The 16,705-nt window shown below is 38.0% G+C and overlaps 1 protein-coding gene across 1 annotated transcript in view; it reads right to left on the bottom strand.

The window, feature by feature from the left end:
* ATP13A5 (ATPase 13A5) overlaps window positions 1-16,705 on the bottom strand; it is a 105,848-nt gene that overhangs the window by 73,030 nt on the left and 16,113 nt on the right. The window contains exons 3-7 of the mRNA XM_069472773.1: window positions 16,367-16,513; window positions 16,086-16,156; window positions 15,900-15,980; window positions 9,542-9,611; window positions 339-473 (exon numbers count right to left, since the gene is read on the bottom strand). Coding sequence (XP_069328874.1) covers window positions 339-473; window positions 9,542-9,611; window positions 15,900-15,980; window positions 16,086-16,156; window positions 16,367-16,513 — 504 coding nt within the window. The remainder of the gene's footprint in view (window positions 1-338; window positions 474-9,541; window positions 9,612-15,899; window positions 15,981-16,085; window positions 16,157-16,366; window positions 16,514-16,705) is intronic.

The following is a 16,705-nucleotide window of genomic DNA, read 5'->3' as shown; positions in this document are numbered from 1 at the left end:
TGAGATGCTACCCCTCCGTTCTCATAAAACTGTAGCTGACATCATTCATCCATCACGGCATTCTTTTCCACCATACTCAGTCATAGCCTTGGGGTTCTTCAAAACGTAGTATTCTCTGAAACCTTCATCTGATAATCAGAGTTTGCAGAGACATTTAAATCTACCTGCTATTCCTGAAGCCCTCCTCTTGAGATCCCACATTTGTTAACCTTTTTTTTTTTTTGCTTTGTTATGACTTATATATGACAAAGCAACTCCTTGCTCTCAGTAGAAATTCCATAGGTTTTGCTTCTTTAGCCAGAAGCTAAATAGAATCCAGCTGTGATTTTAGCTCTTACCTGTCGTAAATCATACACACTTAAGACAATGGAGATAACCGACAAAATGATGATGGCCACAGAGTATTCTATGTAACCTTGAGACATCCACAAAGTTAGGGTAAAGGCTTGCAACACATAAAATGGATTTAAAACCTGCAGGTACAAAAATAGCATTTGGGTCACTTGCATGGACCTTAGTAGCAATCAATAAAATGTCATTTCTTTATAAAATTTTTCTACATTTTTTACAACATAGAAAAAACTCTAATATTTAAGGATTCACTTAGAACTCCATTCATTTGGGTAGAGACAATGTCAAGCACATAGAATGTGTTATAGTGGAAGCAAAATTATTTTAAGCATTCAGAGCCATGCCTACAGATTGACAATTCTTATTTATTTTAAATTTCAAAAATATTTTACCAATAACAATATCCAACAATTTACCTTCTTAAACAAATTTACCCATAATGGAAGAGACACAGGATTCAGTCTCTTTTAAAAATGAATTTTAATTTTGAACGGTTTTATTGTAGGTTTGTTTTTCATGTAATTACATGCTGCAGATTTAGTAACATTGTGCAATGAAAATGGAAGATTCTACTTTTATCCAAGTCATTTGAAAGTAACATATTCTTTATGTCACAGGTCTTAGCAAAATCTCCCAAGAAGCAATCAAGTTAACATGGCCCTTCCCTTGAACAAGGAGGCATACTGTAGAGAAATGCCTTCCCCAAGGCTGCAGGGCAAATAATGGGCAGAAGGTAACATCAGCCACAAAGCTAGGCATACGTGTGTGTGTGTGTGTGTGTGTGTGTGTATACATATATATGTATCTTGGTCTCTTGAGAATACCTCTGCTTTTTTTATTTCCTTCATTTTCTACATTTCGATCCTGCTGACTCCATTATTAATAATTATAGCAGAAAGAGGGCAAACCTGAGAAGCGAGAGAAAGGTCACATGGTATACATGCATGGTGTAAATTAAAGAGCCCACTGGAGCAAAGCAAGGACTCTTTTCTTAAGGAACTGCCTTTTATGACCATTACAAATTAGATAAAATATTGGCTAAAACCAGTGGTATATTTTTTTAAATCTCTATTTCCTATAATTTTCTAATACATTAAATAAAATTCAACTTTATTCCTAAAAGTGATATCTGGTTAATAAGTTAGTAGGCTATATCTTAAGGGTTTCTTAAACCCTTGGATATATCTTGTACATTAAAAAAGATTTTGTTCCTTAAAGGTTCTTATTATTTCCATCCCAAGTGTTTTACTTACAAATTACGGCTTTTTTGTTTGCTTATCCTAAAACGCTCTAATTGTAGATTATACATGAATGATAATATGATTTTGAGTTTATGTAAATCCTGTAGAAAATTGGTTAAATACTTCTTGTAGATGAAACAACATCCTAATTAATTTAGCTCCCTATTCAATATTATTTTGAAATCAAATGTGAATAAGTAGTTTTACTTGCTTTTTTCCTACTAAAGGCCTAGTAAGTAGATGCCAGAAAATACTAACACTCTTGTCAAAATCGATCGAATTGATACCTGGAGAATCTTTGGCAATATGAAAACGTACTTGAATAAGAAGTTTAAAAAGCCTCCAGTTTTTTGATAGTTGGAAAGGTTATGTGTATGTGGCGGCAGAGGATATATGGGAAATCTCTGTACCTCCTGCTCAATTTAGCTGTGAATATAAAACTACTCTAAAATATAAAGTTAAAAGCAGCCGGTTTCCTGCTCCAGACACAGGACAATGGTAGATTTTTAAAAAATTAATATTAAAAAGTATGGCCATGCTTGAAACCAAAATAAATATTTTCATGGGTTAGAAAGAAAATAGCAGAGGATCCAAATGAAGCAACTCTCAAGCCTGAGTGGGCCAACCAGGAGGTGGGCAGAGGGATGGGCAGAGTTGCACACAAGCCTGCACACAGTGGGCAAAAGCTGTGGTCTGTGGATCTGAGTGGGCAGCCCTCCAGCTGGCACAGGCTCTCAATTGCTGTTGCCAGAGGGTGCAAATGGGACTACACTCAAGCCACACGGGACAACAAATACTGCCACTCCTGGATCTGATCAGGGCAGTTCCCAAGCCTGGGCAGAAAATCACTCCCACCAACTGGCCTGGGTGGGGCTGCACTTGAGCTGGCACAGGCTGACAAACACCGCTGCCTGCAGATCTGAGTGGAGCAGCTCTCAAGCTGGCTTGGGCTGACAATTGCCACTGCTGACAAAACTAGGTGGAGCACTCAATCACTGCGAAATATGGGGACTGCCAGTGACAACCATAGGGGAATGATGAGTCAGAAGACGCAGGAGAGCAACAGTGTTAAACATTCACAGTACATCCACCCATCTCAGGACAGGTCAATCCTCTAGAATAGGACACCAGCGTGCCATCCAGGGGCCTCTCCTTCTTTGCACTAAATAAGAGAGTTCCCAGAAGAGGAGAATAGGTGCACTATAAGTTTATCTGTCTTCAGCAAAGAGAAGAGATTTCAGATGAAAAGGAACCAGAATAAGAACTCTGGCAACATGAAAAAACAAACCATTTCAACACTCTCACCCCACAAAATCACAATAGGTCTCCAGCAATGGACCTCAACCTACAGGAAATTGCCCAAATGTCAGAGATGGAATTCAGAATATGGATGGCAAATAAGATGAATGGGATTGAAGAGAAAGTTGAAAACCAACACAAACAAGTGAAAAAAAGTTTCAAGACATGAATGAAAAAAATGAAAAACTCACTAAAGAGATAGACAACATAAGAAAAGATATAACAGAACTTAAAGAAATGAAAGAGTCATTTAGAGACTTCAAGACAGTAGAAAACCTCGACAACAGGCTAGACCAAACAGAAGAAAAAATTTTGGGGCTTGAAGACAAGGCTATCGAACTAACCCAGTCAGTCAAAGATGCAGCAAAAAGAATAAAGAAGAACGAACAATCACTCAGAAAAGTATGGGACCATGCAAAGAGCACCAATATACAAATTACAGGCATCTCTGAGAGAGAAGAAGAGAAAGAAAAAAGCATGGAAAATTTATTTGAGGGAATTATTGAGGAAAACTTCCCTGGTATCACCAGAGATTCAGACAATCAGATACAAGGTGGTCATCAAACATCAGGAGATTCATAGCAAGTAGGACATCTCCAAGACACATAGTGATCAACCTGGTTAAAGTCAAAATTAAAGAGAAAATTCTACAAGCTGCAAGACAAAAGTAACAACTAACCTACAAAGGAAAACCCGTCAGGCTAGCAGCAGACTTCTTAGCAGGGACCTTACAAGCCAGAAGCATTGGGACCTCATTTTTAGTCTTCTTAAACAGAACAACTGCCAGCTAAGAATTCTGGATTCTGCAAAACTAAATTTCATAATCAATGGAGAAATAAAGACTTTTCCAGAAAAGCGAACATTAAGTGAATTTGACACTACTAGACCTGCCCTACAGGAAATACTCACAACTGCATTATACATGGAACAGCATAATAGATACCCACCAGTATAAAAACATCTGAAATTTAAAGTTTGCAGCTCTGACAAAATAATAGCATAAGAGGAAAAACAAAATGATAAGGTTTAATCAAACATGATGAACAGAACTGTATCCCAAATATCAGCACCAACACTGAACATCAGCAGTCTGAATGTCCCACCTAAAAGACATAGACTGGCTGAATGGATGAAAAAACATACCCCAAGCATTTGCTATCTCCAAGAAATGTATCCAACTCACAAGGACTCACGTAGACTCAAGATAAAAAGATAAAAAAAAAAATATTCCACATGAATGGAAACAAAAAGCGAGCAGATATAACCATTCTCATATCAGATAAGATAGAATTTAAATCAACAATGTAAAGAAGGACAAAGATGGTCATTTTATAATGGTAAAGGGAGCAATTCAACAAGAAGACATAATCCTAAATATATATGCACCTAACACAGGAGTGCCCAGATTCATAAAGCAAACCCTACTACATCTAAGCAAAGAGATAAATAGTAGCATCATAATTGCCAGGGACTTCAACACCCCACTGACAGAACAGGGCAGATCATCCAAGCAAAAAATAAATAAACATGGGATGTAAACAGGACTCTAGAACAAATGAACCTAACAGACATTTATAGAATATTCTACCCAAAAACTACCGAATATACATTCTTCCCATTGACACATGGGACATCAGCACAATTTTTCAATATTGACCATATTGTAGGCCACAAAACAAGTCTCAGCAAATTAAAAAAAATTGAATCATACCATGTACCTTATTCCAAGAGAAACACTCAAATCTACACAAAGTTGTGGAAATTAAACAACTTGCTGCAGAATGATCTTTGGGTCAATGAGGAAATTAAAATGGAAATAAAACCAAACTGAACCACAAAGGAGGCGCAAGTTTTCAAAATCTATGGGATACAGTAAAAGCAGTTGTAAGGGGAAATTTCAATGCCTTAAATGCCTACATCAAAAAGATAGAAAGTACAAATTAACAACCTAATGTTACGTCTCAAGGAACTAGAAAAAGAAGAACAAACCAAACCCAAAGCCAGCAGAAGAAAAGAAATAACACAGCTTAGAGAAGAACTAAATGAAATGGAAACAAAAGCAAACAAATAAACAAAAAAGGGTCAACAAAACCAAAAGTTGGTTCTTTGAAAAGATACACAAAATCAATAGAGCACTAGCCAGATTAATTAGAAATAGAAGAGAAAGGACTCAGGTAAGCTCAATAAGAAATGAAAAAGGAGACATTACAACTGATTCCACAGAAATACAAAATATTATTCATGAATATTACCAAAACTTGTATGCATACTAACTAGAAAATGTAGAGCAGGGGTCCCCAACTTATGGTGAGTTGTAAAATTATTTCATTATGTATTACAATGTAATAATAATAGAAATAAAGCTCACAATAAATGTAATGCACTTGAATCATCATGAAACCATCCCCCCACTCCCTGGTCCATGGAAAAATTGTCTGAGATGAAAACGGTTGCTGGTGCCAAAAAGTCTGGGGACTGCTGATGTAGAGGAAACACACAACCTCCCAAACCTGAATCAGGAATAAATAAAAATTCTGAACAGACCAATAATGAGTAGTGAGATTGAAGCAGTAATAAAGAATCTTTCTACAATAAAAGTCCTAGACCAGACTGATTCACAGCCAAATTCTACCAGAACTACAAAGAAGAACTGATACCTATACTACAGAAATTATTCCATGGCATCAAGAAGGAGGCAATCCTCTCTAACTCATTCAATAAAACCAGTATCACTTTGATACCAAGGTCAGGAAAGGACACAACAACAACAAAAAAGAAAACTACAGACCAATATCCCTTATAAACATAACTGCAAAAATCCACAACAAAATATTAGCAAACTGAATTCAATAGCACATTGAAAACATAATTCACCAGGATCAAGTGGGTTTCATTCTAGGGATGCAAGGGTGGTTTAACACATGCAAATCAATAAATGTGATTCACCACATAAACAGAAGTAAAAATAAAAACACCATATGATCATCTCAATAGATCCTGAAAAGTATTTGATAAAAACTCTCAACAAACCAGGTATAGAAGGAAATATCTAAAAATTGTAAAAACCATTTATGACAAACCCACAGCCAACATCATACTGAATGGGGAAACATTGAAAACATTCCCCCTAAGAACTAGAACAAGATAAGACAAGAGTGTCCACTGTCACCACTTCTATTCAACATAGTACTGGAAGTCCTAGCCAGAGCAATCAGAAAAGAGAAAGAAATAAAGGGCATCCAAATCAGGAAAGAGGGAGTCAAACTATCCCTGTTTGCCAGTGATATGATCTTATATCTAGAAAACCCTAAAGATTCCACCAAAAGACTCCTAGAATTGATAAATATATTTAGCAAAGTCTCAGGTTACAGAACAAATGTTCAAAAGTCAGTAGCATTTCTATATACTAGCAATAGGCAAGCTGAGAGTAAAATCAAGGACTCAATACCATTTATAACATTGCAAATAAAATAAAATATCTAGGAATATACTTAACCAAAGAAGTAAAAGATCTCCAGAGAGAGAACTACAAAACACTGATGAAAGAAATCGTAGATGACACAAATGGAAAAACATCCCATGCTCATAGATAGGTACAATCAACATTGTTAAAATGTCCATACTACCTAAAGCTGTTTACAGATTCAATACAATCCCCATCAAAATACCAATGTCATATTTCACAGATCTAGAAAAAATAATTGTATGCTTCATTTGGAACCCAAAAAGACCCCATATAGCCAAAATAATCTTAATCAAAAAGAACAAATCTGGAGGTATCACATTATTTGGCTTCAAATTATAATACAAGGCTATAGTAATCCAAACAGCACAGTACTGGCACAAAAATAGAGACATGGACTAATGGAATAAACAGAGAATCCAGAAATAAAATCATCTACCTACAACCAATAGATCTTTGACAAAGCAGACAACAACATACACTGGGGAAAGGAAGCCCTACTCAATACATGCTGCTGGGAAAACTGTATAGCCACATGCAAAAGAATGAATAGGACTTCTACCTCTTGCCATATACAAAAATTAATGCAAAACAGATAAAAGACTTAAATGTAACACATGAAACCATAAAAATGCTAGAAGAAAATGTAGGGGAAACTCTTCTCGACATTGGTCTAAGCAAAGAATTTATGACTAAGACCCCCAAAACAAATACAGCAACAATAAAAATAAATAAATGGATCTTTATTAAATTAAAAAGATTCTGCACAGCAAATGAAATAATCAACAGAGCACATAGACAACCTACAGAATGAGAGAAAATATTCACAAACTATTCATCCAATCAAGGGCTAAAATCTAGAATCTACAAGGAACTGTAATGAAGCAAGAAACAAACATACAATCTCATTAAAAAATGGGCCAAAGATATGAACTTCTGTCTTTCAAAAGAAAATTGACAAATGGCAAAAAAAAAAAAATATTAAAAAAATGTTCAATGTCACTAATCATCAGGGAAATGCATATTAAAATGACAATGAGATACTATCTTATCCCTGTCAGAACAGCCATTATTAAAAAGTGGAAAAACAATAGATGCTGGCAGGGATACAGAGAGATAGGACTGCTTATACACTGTTGCTGGGATTGCAGGTTAGTGCAGCCTCTATGGAAAACACTATGGAGGTTCCTCAAAGAAATAAATATAGATCTATCATTCGAACTAGCAATCCCACTGCTGGGTATCTACCCAAAGGAAAAGAAGTCATTTTATCAAAAAGACACCTGGACTCAAATGTTTATCTCAGCACAATTCACAATTGCAAAAATATGAAATCAACCTAAGTGACCTTCAATTCATGAGTGGATAAATAAAATGTGGGGGGTGTGTGTGTATATGTATATATGTGTATATATATATACACCATGAAGTATTACTCAGCTATAAAAAGGAATGAAATAATGTCTTTTGCAGCAACTTGAATGGAACTGGAGATCGTTATCCTAAATGAAGTATCTCAGGAATGGAAAAACAAACACCACATGTACTCTCTAATAATTGGGAGCTAAACAATGGGTGCACATATGCACAAAGAAGTGTAAAGAACATTGGAAAACAAGAAGGGGGGAGAGTGGGAAGGGATGAGGGGTAAAAACTTACCTATCAGGTGCGAGAACATTATTCTGGTGATGGGCACACTAAAAGCCCCAATTTAAACTTTATATTAGGTATCCATGTACTAAGAACATTTGTACTACCTTAATATTTTGAAATAAAAAATAATTTACAAAAAAGGAAGAAACTAGAAACGTGCAGCATTGAGTAGGGACTAACATCATCCACCTAGTGCGTTGCAGACCAGGGATAGACAGCAACAGATAGGAGCTCATTTCTAGGGAGAGTAGAGACAGAAAGTGCCCCTGGGCTTATGATGGAAAACAGGGGTGACAGTGTGCTTCCTGTCTCAGAGTAGAGGCTGAACAAAGTCACAGTCCGCGATGGCTTGCCAGCCAAGGGTGCAATGGGAGAGAACAGAACAGAGTCCATAGGACAACTGTGGCCTGGGCCAAACTGGCTCAGGGCCTGTATCTGACAAATCCCTGAGGGACAGGTACCCAAACCTCCAATACAGGCCTGATTCTGAACCAAGGTCCCCATGGGACCAGTGGGAGGCAAATGCAAAGCCATCAAAAAGGGACAGCAACTCAGGAAGAAAAAGAAAAATGGAGGGGGAGAATGTCTCACTTAAGGTAAGTGTACAAAAAAATAATAACTTTGAAGCACACAAGGAAAATATTGTAAAAAAAAAAAAAAAAAAAAAAAAAACCAAAACACTGACAAAGGAAGAAGTTACTCCCAAGAAAATAAAAATAATAAAAATAATGTAGCAATTTGAAAAAGACCAAATAATATGTTTCAAATCCTCAGAAATCATAGAAGTAATAAAATTGCCCCATATATGGACTGTGTTCCCCCCAAATTCCTATGTTGAAGCCCTAATCCCCAATGTGATGGCATTTGGAGGTGGAGCCTTTGGGAGGTAATTGGTTTAGATGAGGTCATGAGGGTGGAGCCCCCATGATGGTATCAGTGTCCTTATAAGAAGAGAAAGAGACCAGAGCTTTCTTTCTAATGTGAGAACAGAGAGAAGTTTTGGTGGTCTGCAAGCCAGAGAGTGGGCTCTCACCAGGAATCATATATGCAGGGACTTTGATCTTGGACTTCCCAACCTCTAAAACTGTGAAAAACAAATATTTATCATTTAAGCTGACCAATCTATGATATTTTGTTATAGCAGCTCGAGCTGACTAAACAACCTCTCCACTACCACCAAAATTAACATCAAAAACTTAAGAAAACAAAACTAACAAGAGATCACGAAAGAGAAATTTGTCCCTCACACTGGGAAGGGGGATTAAAGTGGATTTGAATTTAAAATAAGTGGTTATTGAAAAGGACCACTTAGAAATCTTGGAAAAAATAGATCTATATTTATGGAAATAAGAAAAAACAAACCTCACAGACATGAAAAGTATCGACTAAAATCAAGGAAGTAATAACAAAAAGAAGTTGCATTAAACAAGATTTTATTCACATCAAAGTATTTATGTAATAGTCCCCTGAGTACGAGGTAGTAAGAAATAAGGGGCAGAAATAATTGTTTTTCAAAAGGAAATCAATTAGTTACCTGTTTAACAAGCAGCTTCAATATGGGTTGGATTTCAACCTCAATGGCATTGGGACCACACACCAATCTTCTGTAGGAGACAGACCATCCATTAGCGTCACACTTACAAACTCAGTGATCAGTGAGTACAGGCCAGACTAAGCAGAAGTCACCTCTACTCTTTAGAGATTTTGTGGCTTCAATTAAAAAATAATGTGCAAGTTCTTTTGAAACATAATCCTAAAGCAGCACCTAGGACAGGCCTTAGTATATGAACTGAATGAATATGTGAATGAATGAGCAAATGAACTGGAAGATGATATATGTCCTTCATGGCCAACACCTTGTAATTGTGTACATTGTATACGAGGTGAAACACATAAGTACATTACAATAAAAAGTCCTCATGTTTGTGAAGTATTTTGCAGTTTACAAAGTTCTTACAAAAAATTCACTTGATCCCTCACAATAGTCCAAGGGAAAGGACTAATATCCTCAGTTTACCAATAGGAAAAGTTCATTCAGTGTGGGTGGTTAACCAAAGGGGCACACATCTAATATCAGTCGTGACAATATAACTTTAAAGCAGAAATGGGATTGTCAGAAACTGCACTTAGCCTTCATGCATTATTAACCCCTTTAATCATCACTTTATCCCTTTGAGATTTCATATTATCATCTATTATAAGGAAAACTGATGTTCCAATAAACTAAGTAGCTTTCCCAGGGTCTCAGGGCTAGAAAGAGGCAGAGCTGGGCTTCAGACCATGGTCTTTGGGACTCCACTTCACAACCCAGCCTCAGCAAGCACCAACAAGGAGAGCCTGCATGAGGGATCTTTGGTCTCAGGCAGAAGTCATATAAACTTGAACTCAGCTCTCTGTTATACTAGAGTGAGACCAGAGATCTCTCACACAGCACCTCCTTACTGGGGCTTTCCCTAACAAAGCTAGTTACAACAGCTACCTCGACTGCCAACGCAGATTCTCTTTATCTCCTTAAACTTACCTACATGATTACCTAAAATTACACCTCTTTTCTTACATGTTAAAAAGCATTCAGATAGTGAACTGTATCCTCCACTATAATATAGGCTTCTAGAAGACATTCATATATCCTAGATGTCTAAAACAGGACCTAATACATAAAATACACTCAAGAATTATGTGTTGAATGAGTGAATGGATGGCTGAGCCTCTGTTATCTCATCTTTACAGTGGGTTTGATAAAACATGTCTAATAAAATTACTATCAGTAGTGTATGAGATAAGTATGTAAAGCATTTAGCACAGGTGCCTAGGACATGACAAATTCTCAATAAGTGGCAGCTATCTTTGATGTCTTATTCCCTCCAACATAATTAATTGTATTTTTCTCTCTTCTAACAACCCTTCCTTAGTAACAGTACTTACTTCACTGAATTATAACATATATTTACATATTTTTCTCCTCAGATTTTCTAGAGCCGCTTTAAAGGCAGGAATGGAGCTTTTGAAACTCTAGAGCACAGTGTCTGACACAGAGGATGCTCCCTAAATAGTGGAATTAATTAATGAGGGTCTTTGTCACCCATAGCTAGAGCTGCACACGGACTTTGGAAAGCCAGTTTAGAAAGCAAGCCTAGGGCCTGATGCTCTTTGGCTCTCGCTGCTTGCTGCAACAGTTTCTGATACTACCATTGAGAGAGAAGAGCTCAGATCCCACAAGGACTGGGATCTAGTGGATCAATACTTGCTGTAGATTATCCTCTTTAGGGCTTATCTGGGCCATGTTTAAATCACAACTGGGCATGCCCTTTACTGCTTCCTCTTTTCTACTCTTGCCAAAAGGCAGCATGTGCTTAGGGATCATGTACCTACCTCAATCTCAGCACAGGACAAGCAGATTTTCAGGGGTGTTACCAGTGGCTGAGCAAGCAGCAGAAATATGAGACTTGAAGCTGGTTCACATGAGGAAAGGCCCAAGGAACAAGAGAGATTACATTCCCTGACTAAAAATCTCACAAGCTGGCAGGCAAAAGAAGTCCTAGAATTATTCCAGGTGGCCTCACAGAACAACATAGGCTAAATAAAATTAAGCAGACTTGCTTAATATTTCTTATTACTCATTAGGGGAATAGTTGCTTTGGAGGTAGGTGGTCCCTCTCCAGAAGACATTGAACAATTTCTCAACAGGGAACTTGTAGAGGGGATTTCTGCACTGACTGTGGCCTGAACACGAGAAATCACTGAGGTTTCCTCCAGCCTGCAGATAACAGCAAATCTGCTGGAATGCATTTATTTCTGAAAAACCAAATGTGAATGACTAGGAGTACTTCCTTTTAGGAGTGTTCCATGTCCCTTTTCATTTTGCTTATTTGTTCATTCATTCATTCATTCATTTACCAATTTATTCACCAAATAACTGTTGGCAATATGTTGTGTGGTAGGCACTTTAGGCTCCCGGCGGTGAAGACTAGAGTGAGAGCCCTCAAGGAGGAAGGAGGAGCATCTAGAATTACTGGTGAGATTTTTCAAACTACCCATGACCACCCTGGATTTTCCTCACTGCCTCCGTTCTGCTAAGCCTCCAGTAGGGTCCCTGGCAGGGATGGATAACTACAGTTTTCCAGTCAATGCCAAGCCAGGAGGTCCTGGCATAACCCATTTCCAAGACTTAGAAATTTTAGGAAACAGACATGTAGAGTTTGAGAAGGTTCCCATGTGATTCTGCTAGGCAATCCCTTAGTCTGAACAGTCCTGCTTTATAAAGAAAGGGAGACCAAAAATACGGCATCCAACTTTTGAGATTTGGATATGGTTGTGTGGTACAAAAAGTGGGTTGGTCTAAGAGCCGCCCCGCCCCCCCCATTAAAAAATAATAAGAAAAATATTGTGATGTTTTGAGAAATTCCTTTCTGAAAGGAACAAAATCTCTATTTCAACAGTGCTTGTACCTGCTTGTGTACTTGAACAAAACATTTATACAGAGAAGCTGCATTTTACAAATTACATAAAAGTCATTTTAGTTTTTCACATTAGTTCTCATTTGTGGCCTGTCCATTCCTTTCATTTCCTAAATCACGTGTTTCCTGACAGCTTCAGAAAAAGTGGGGCTCTTACAGGACCTTCTGCCTTCTGTATGTGCTAAGTGACGTGTTTGCAGTCAGCTCTTGGGGAAGTACCCTGAGTGTTTCCAGGCATGAGAATCCACAGGGAAGGAACTAGGAGGGTATCAGGAGTGGCGGTGGAGGAGCAAAGAAACCCAGGGCAGGATCTCATCAGGGAGACCCAGGACTCAGGCTTTCTGGTCCTCCATAGGGCTCTGCTCTGAAACAAGGCATTGCAGGGAAGTAGTTTTTGTACTTTAAATGGGACCAGACCCATAGAACTGTGGGTCTGATAATTCCAGTTTATTAAAAGAGAGAATGTTGATCTCTGTTCATTTTGTATTAAATACTTTATGCATTTTAAAGAAAAGATATATATATATATATATATATATATATATGTATGTTATATTTTTAAGTAACTCATTGGCTTCTAACTAAATGTTAAGAGTTGAGACCATGTTATGGCTTTTTGGAAGAATGAATGAAGCCCCTCTCCCCTCATCCAACTAGCCCTTGCTTGATGCTTCTGTTCATACTGATCTAATGCCTGAGTATCTGTTACTGGGCCATTGTCTAGGGATGGAACTTTCAAAGGGCATAAAGGTCATGGCATTTAAGTATGATTTCTTTCCTGACTTCTGCTTCCCCAAGGCCTGAGGAATAAGAGAGTAGGGTCCCATGGCAGCCCCGCCCCCTCTTCTCCTCTTGCCTTCCTTTCACTTCTTCTTTCCTCCCTTCTGATGTTCCATCTTCTCATATAATGGTCTGTGCCAGCTTGAAGCTGCACATTGATGGCAAACCCACCTTCTTTTGCTGCCTGTCACTCGGATTCCTTTCCTCTAGCACTGACAAGCATGCCTTTTTTCTCAATGCTGTGGCAAATCTTGAGAATTAAGTTTGGTCCTGCAGAATCACTGAGCCCGTGATGAGTGTCTCTTCCCAGCTTCTCACTCAGTGATGTCACACTGGTGCTTACATTGGCCATGGTTGTAGTATTCTCGCCATAGAAACTGGCAAACCCTATTCATTATGGCTTTTGTTCCTCCAGAGAGCTGGGCCACAGGAAAGGTGATTGGTCTGGAGATAATTCCAGGTGGGGTGGGCATCCTTCTATCTCTGCTGCAGGGAAGTTGCCCTTCTGTTTTTAGGATCCTAAATAAAGGGGGCAGGAGCAAGATGGGCTGAGTGAAAGAGAAGGTGAGGAGATGCTTAACTTAAAGGCTATCCTAAAAGGAAGACTATTTCACTCGATGGGGAATCAGTAGGGTCCCATTCTTGTGAGATAAAAAGAGTCACCTCAAGTGTCTAGGACCTGTCTAAGACAGGCATTAAGATGGAAAGTTGAGTTCAGTTCAGGATAAGTGAAGACAGGAACGTGGAACCTCCTGGGACAGTTGATGTGCTCTCTTCCTGATGCCTTCTGACAATCTCTCTCCAGGCTAAAGTATAAGCTTTTGCTACTGACAAGTGAGAGCTTTGTAAATCTGTCATGTTTTCTCTCTTTGCCTGGCTGCTAGGAAGCCCACAGAAAAGTTTGCCTTTAGACTCTGAAGCTTTTGATCATCAGAGATTCTTGTGCATCCCTCTTCCTTTGTTGCTCACTTTGCACCCTTGCTTTTTAACGCAAGGAAGCTCAAATCCATTTGGGAAATTTGTTACATATCATTCAACCAATTAATCAATCACACTTAATTTTTTAAAAAGGCCCTGTCTTATCTTAAAAAATGAGGGGAAAAAATGTTCCACGTTCTACTTACACTTTTCACCCTCCAAACAGACATGCCTAAAAAATAAAATATGCCTGTGTTTATAAGTAGGTTATCTCCTCCCTTCCTGATGTTTGGGAAACTATATTCTTTGTCTTGCTTATTAGATTGTCAAGTTTTTTATTGAGTACACCAGATTTAAATTTAATTCTGTATGATTTTTATTAAAGCTTGCATTTGATAAATAAGGACAAACATAAGGTAGCTATGTTGACAGGAAATCCTTTCTGCGGAAATGGCTTTCTAGTCAGAGGATATATACATCTATCAACAAGATTTCTTAAATGTCCTAGATAAATCCTTTAAATATTGTGTGCTTAGGGCTATTAAGCCAATGTTTTTAATAACTGTGAAAAATTTCTGTATTTCAATGTATTCAACATCACATCTGAAATCTTACAGAATGATACCATTTCTAAGGCATTTTTCAGTATTGTCCTAGTCTAGATGCCTGGTTCATTTTTTATAGTGCTCTGGCACAGGGAACCTTAGACTTGGTGTGTCTAAGAATTACAGAGGTTGCTTGCTAACAATGCAGCTTCTTCTCTCATAAGTGCCCCTTGTTCTTACAGAATCATCAGAATTATGAGGGTGGAGCCCAAAACCTATGTCGTAAGTATGAGGTTGCTCCTTAGCTTGAGAACTGGTGTTTCTGGCTGACTGCAAAGAAGGTTGGGCAGGTAATGTCCCTACAAAAGGGTGAGAAATGAAGGTGATTATTAAGATTCTGGGGAAGACTTGTGATTTTTTTTTGATTCACCAGGATTTGTCATTTCAAATAATAGTTGAAGGAAGCAGGGGCTCTATATCACTGTGAGTTAGTAAGTGGCATAGCATTTTCTAATCTATGTGAATCTATAGTTATTAGTCTTATGATTGTGCCACTATTTTGTCTTTCTCACTAGTCAGTAAACGCCTCTGGGACAATGACTAAGTCTTTATCTTTAGAGCCCTAGTTTCTTGTAAAGTACCTGGCATCTTAGAGTCATTTTGTTAATAAATCAATGAATGCATTAATTTATTCATTTACTATAGAAATATCTATTGAACTCCTACCATGAATCAGGCACTGTTTTAGGTGCTGCAGATATAGTGGAAAATAATACAAGTAACTGAACCATCAAAATCCCCATCTCCAGGGCTACGTATTCACGGCAAAATGCAATAATAGTATTGTCTTTCTGTCTCTCAGAGGATTTGGAGGATTAAGAAGCTGATGTTTATGGAACAACTCAAGACTTTTTGAGGATGGGATAAAAAAAAATACAACACAAAGAAGACTGTTTTACAAGGCTAAGAGAAAGATCAAATTTTATTTGATTGCATTGCTCTTTTAGTCTTTTCTTTTTAATAAGTTTGCCTAAGAGGAGAACAATTTAGAATATCTCCCTGATGCCAGTAAATGAACTTGGGTTATATCAAGTCGATGAAGTATTATGCCAACAACGCACTGATGATAACTCATTTGATACTTCATTTTCTGCTGTAAGAGTTCACTCTCAGAGTTTACTGTAAATCCTACCTGATCTCTTGCTCTTCACTGGTCAGACCCAATCCAAATGTGTGATGGATGTCGTAGCAGGAGTTGCTGTCTTCCAGCAACCTAGGATGTGGTCAGGAAAGGAACCGCACTTCAGTTCAAAGCACGCAACAGATCACTGTTCTTCCCCTACATCTTGATACGGTGGTGAGTAAAAGTAGTACTTACCCAACTTTCTGAAACTTCTTCTCCAAGTTGTTCCAAACATACCTGATTTTCTGCACATGGATGCATCGTATCTGCAAACACAAATATGACAGAACAGGTGCCCTTCACAAGGTGAAGCCCATCAAAAGAGGGGAGCATTGTTCAATGCAGTCTCCACGTGGGTCTCATAGCTGTCATTCCCAGCCCAACAGTGTGATATTTAGAGCTTTCATTCAATAAACACTTATTTTATTCTTTCTCTGCAAACATGTCATTAACATTGCACTCTTCAAATGACTTACTTTTAATTCTGGCTTCATTACTGCTTGGTTTATGACAGAGTGGCAGTCAGCCACCACAGATTCTTTCGGGTTCTTGCTTACAGGAAACTTTAGTGTGGATAAGTAGAGGCAGAGTACCTTCTTCCTCATATACCTTTGAAATTCATCCTAGAAAAGACAATCCAGCTTATGAAATTCTCAAGTGTTATTCAGCACGGTGCTCAATCAACCAAATCCCCACCAAGTGCTAGACCAGTGGTTCCTAAAGTTTGGAACAAACTTCATCCCAAACAAGAGTATCAGCATTATCTCAGAACTTACTAGAAATGCAAATTCTGAGCCCCACCCCAGACCCACTGA

Source organism: Eulemur rufifrons, chromosome 7, assembly GCF_041146395.1.
Source record: "Eulemur rufifrons isolate Redbay chromosome 7, OSU_ERuf_1, whole genome shotgun sequence".
Lineage (NCBI taxonomy): Eukaryota > Metazoa > Chordata > Mammalia > Primates > Lemuridae > Eulemur > Eulemur rufifrons.
Note: the sequence above shows the minus strand (reverse complement) of the source record. Positions and strands in the feature narration are given on the sequence as shown.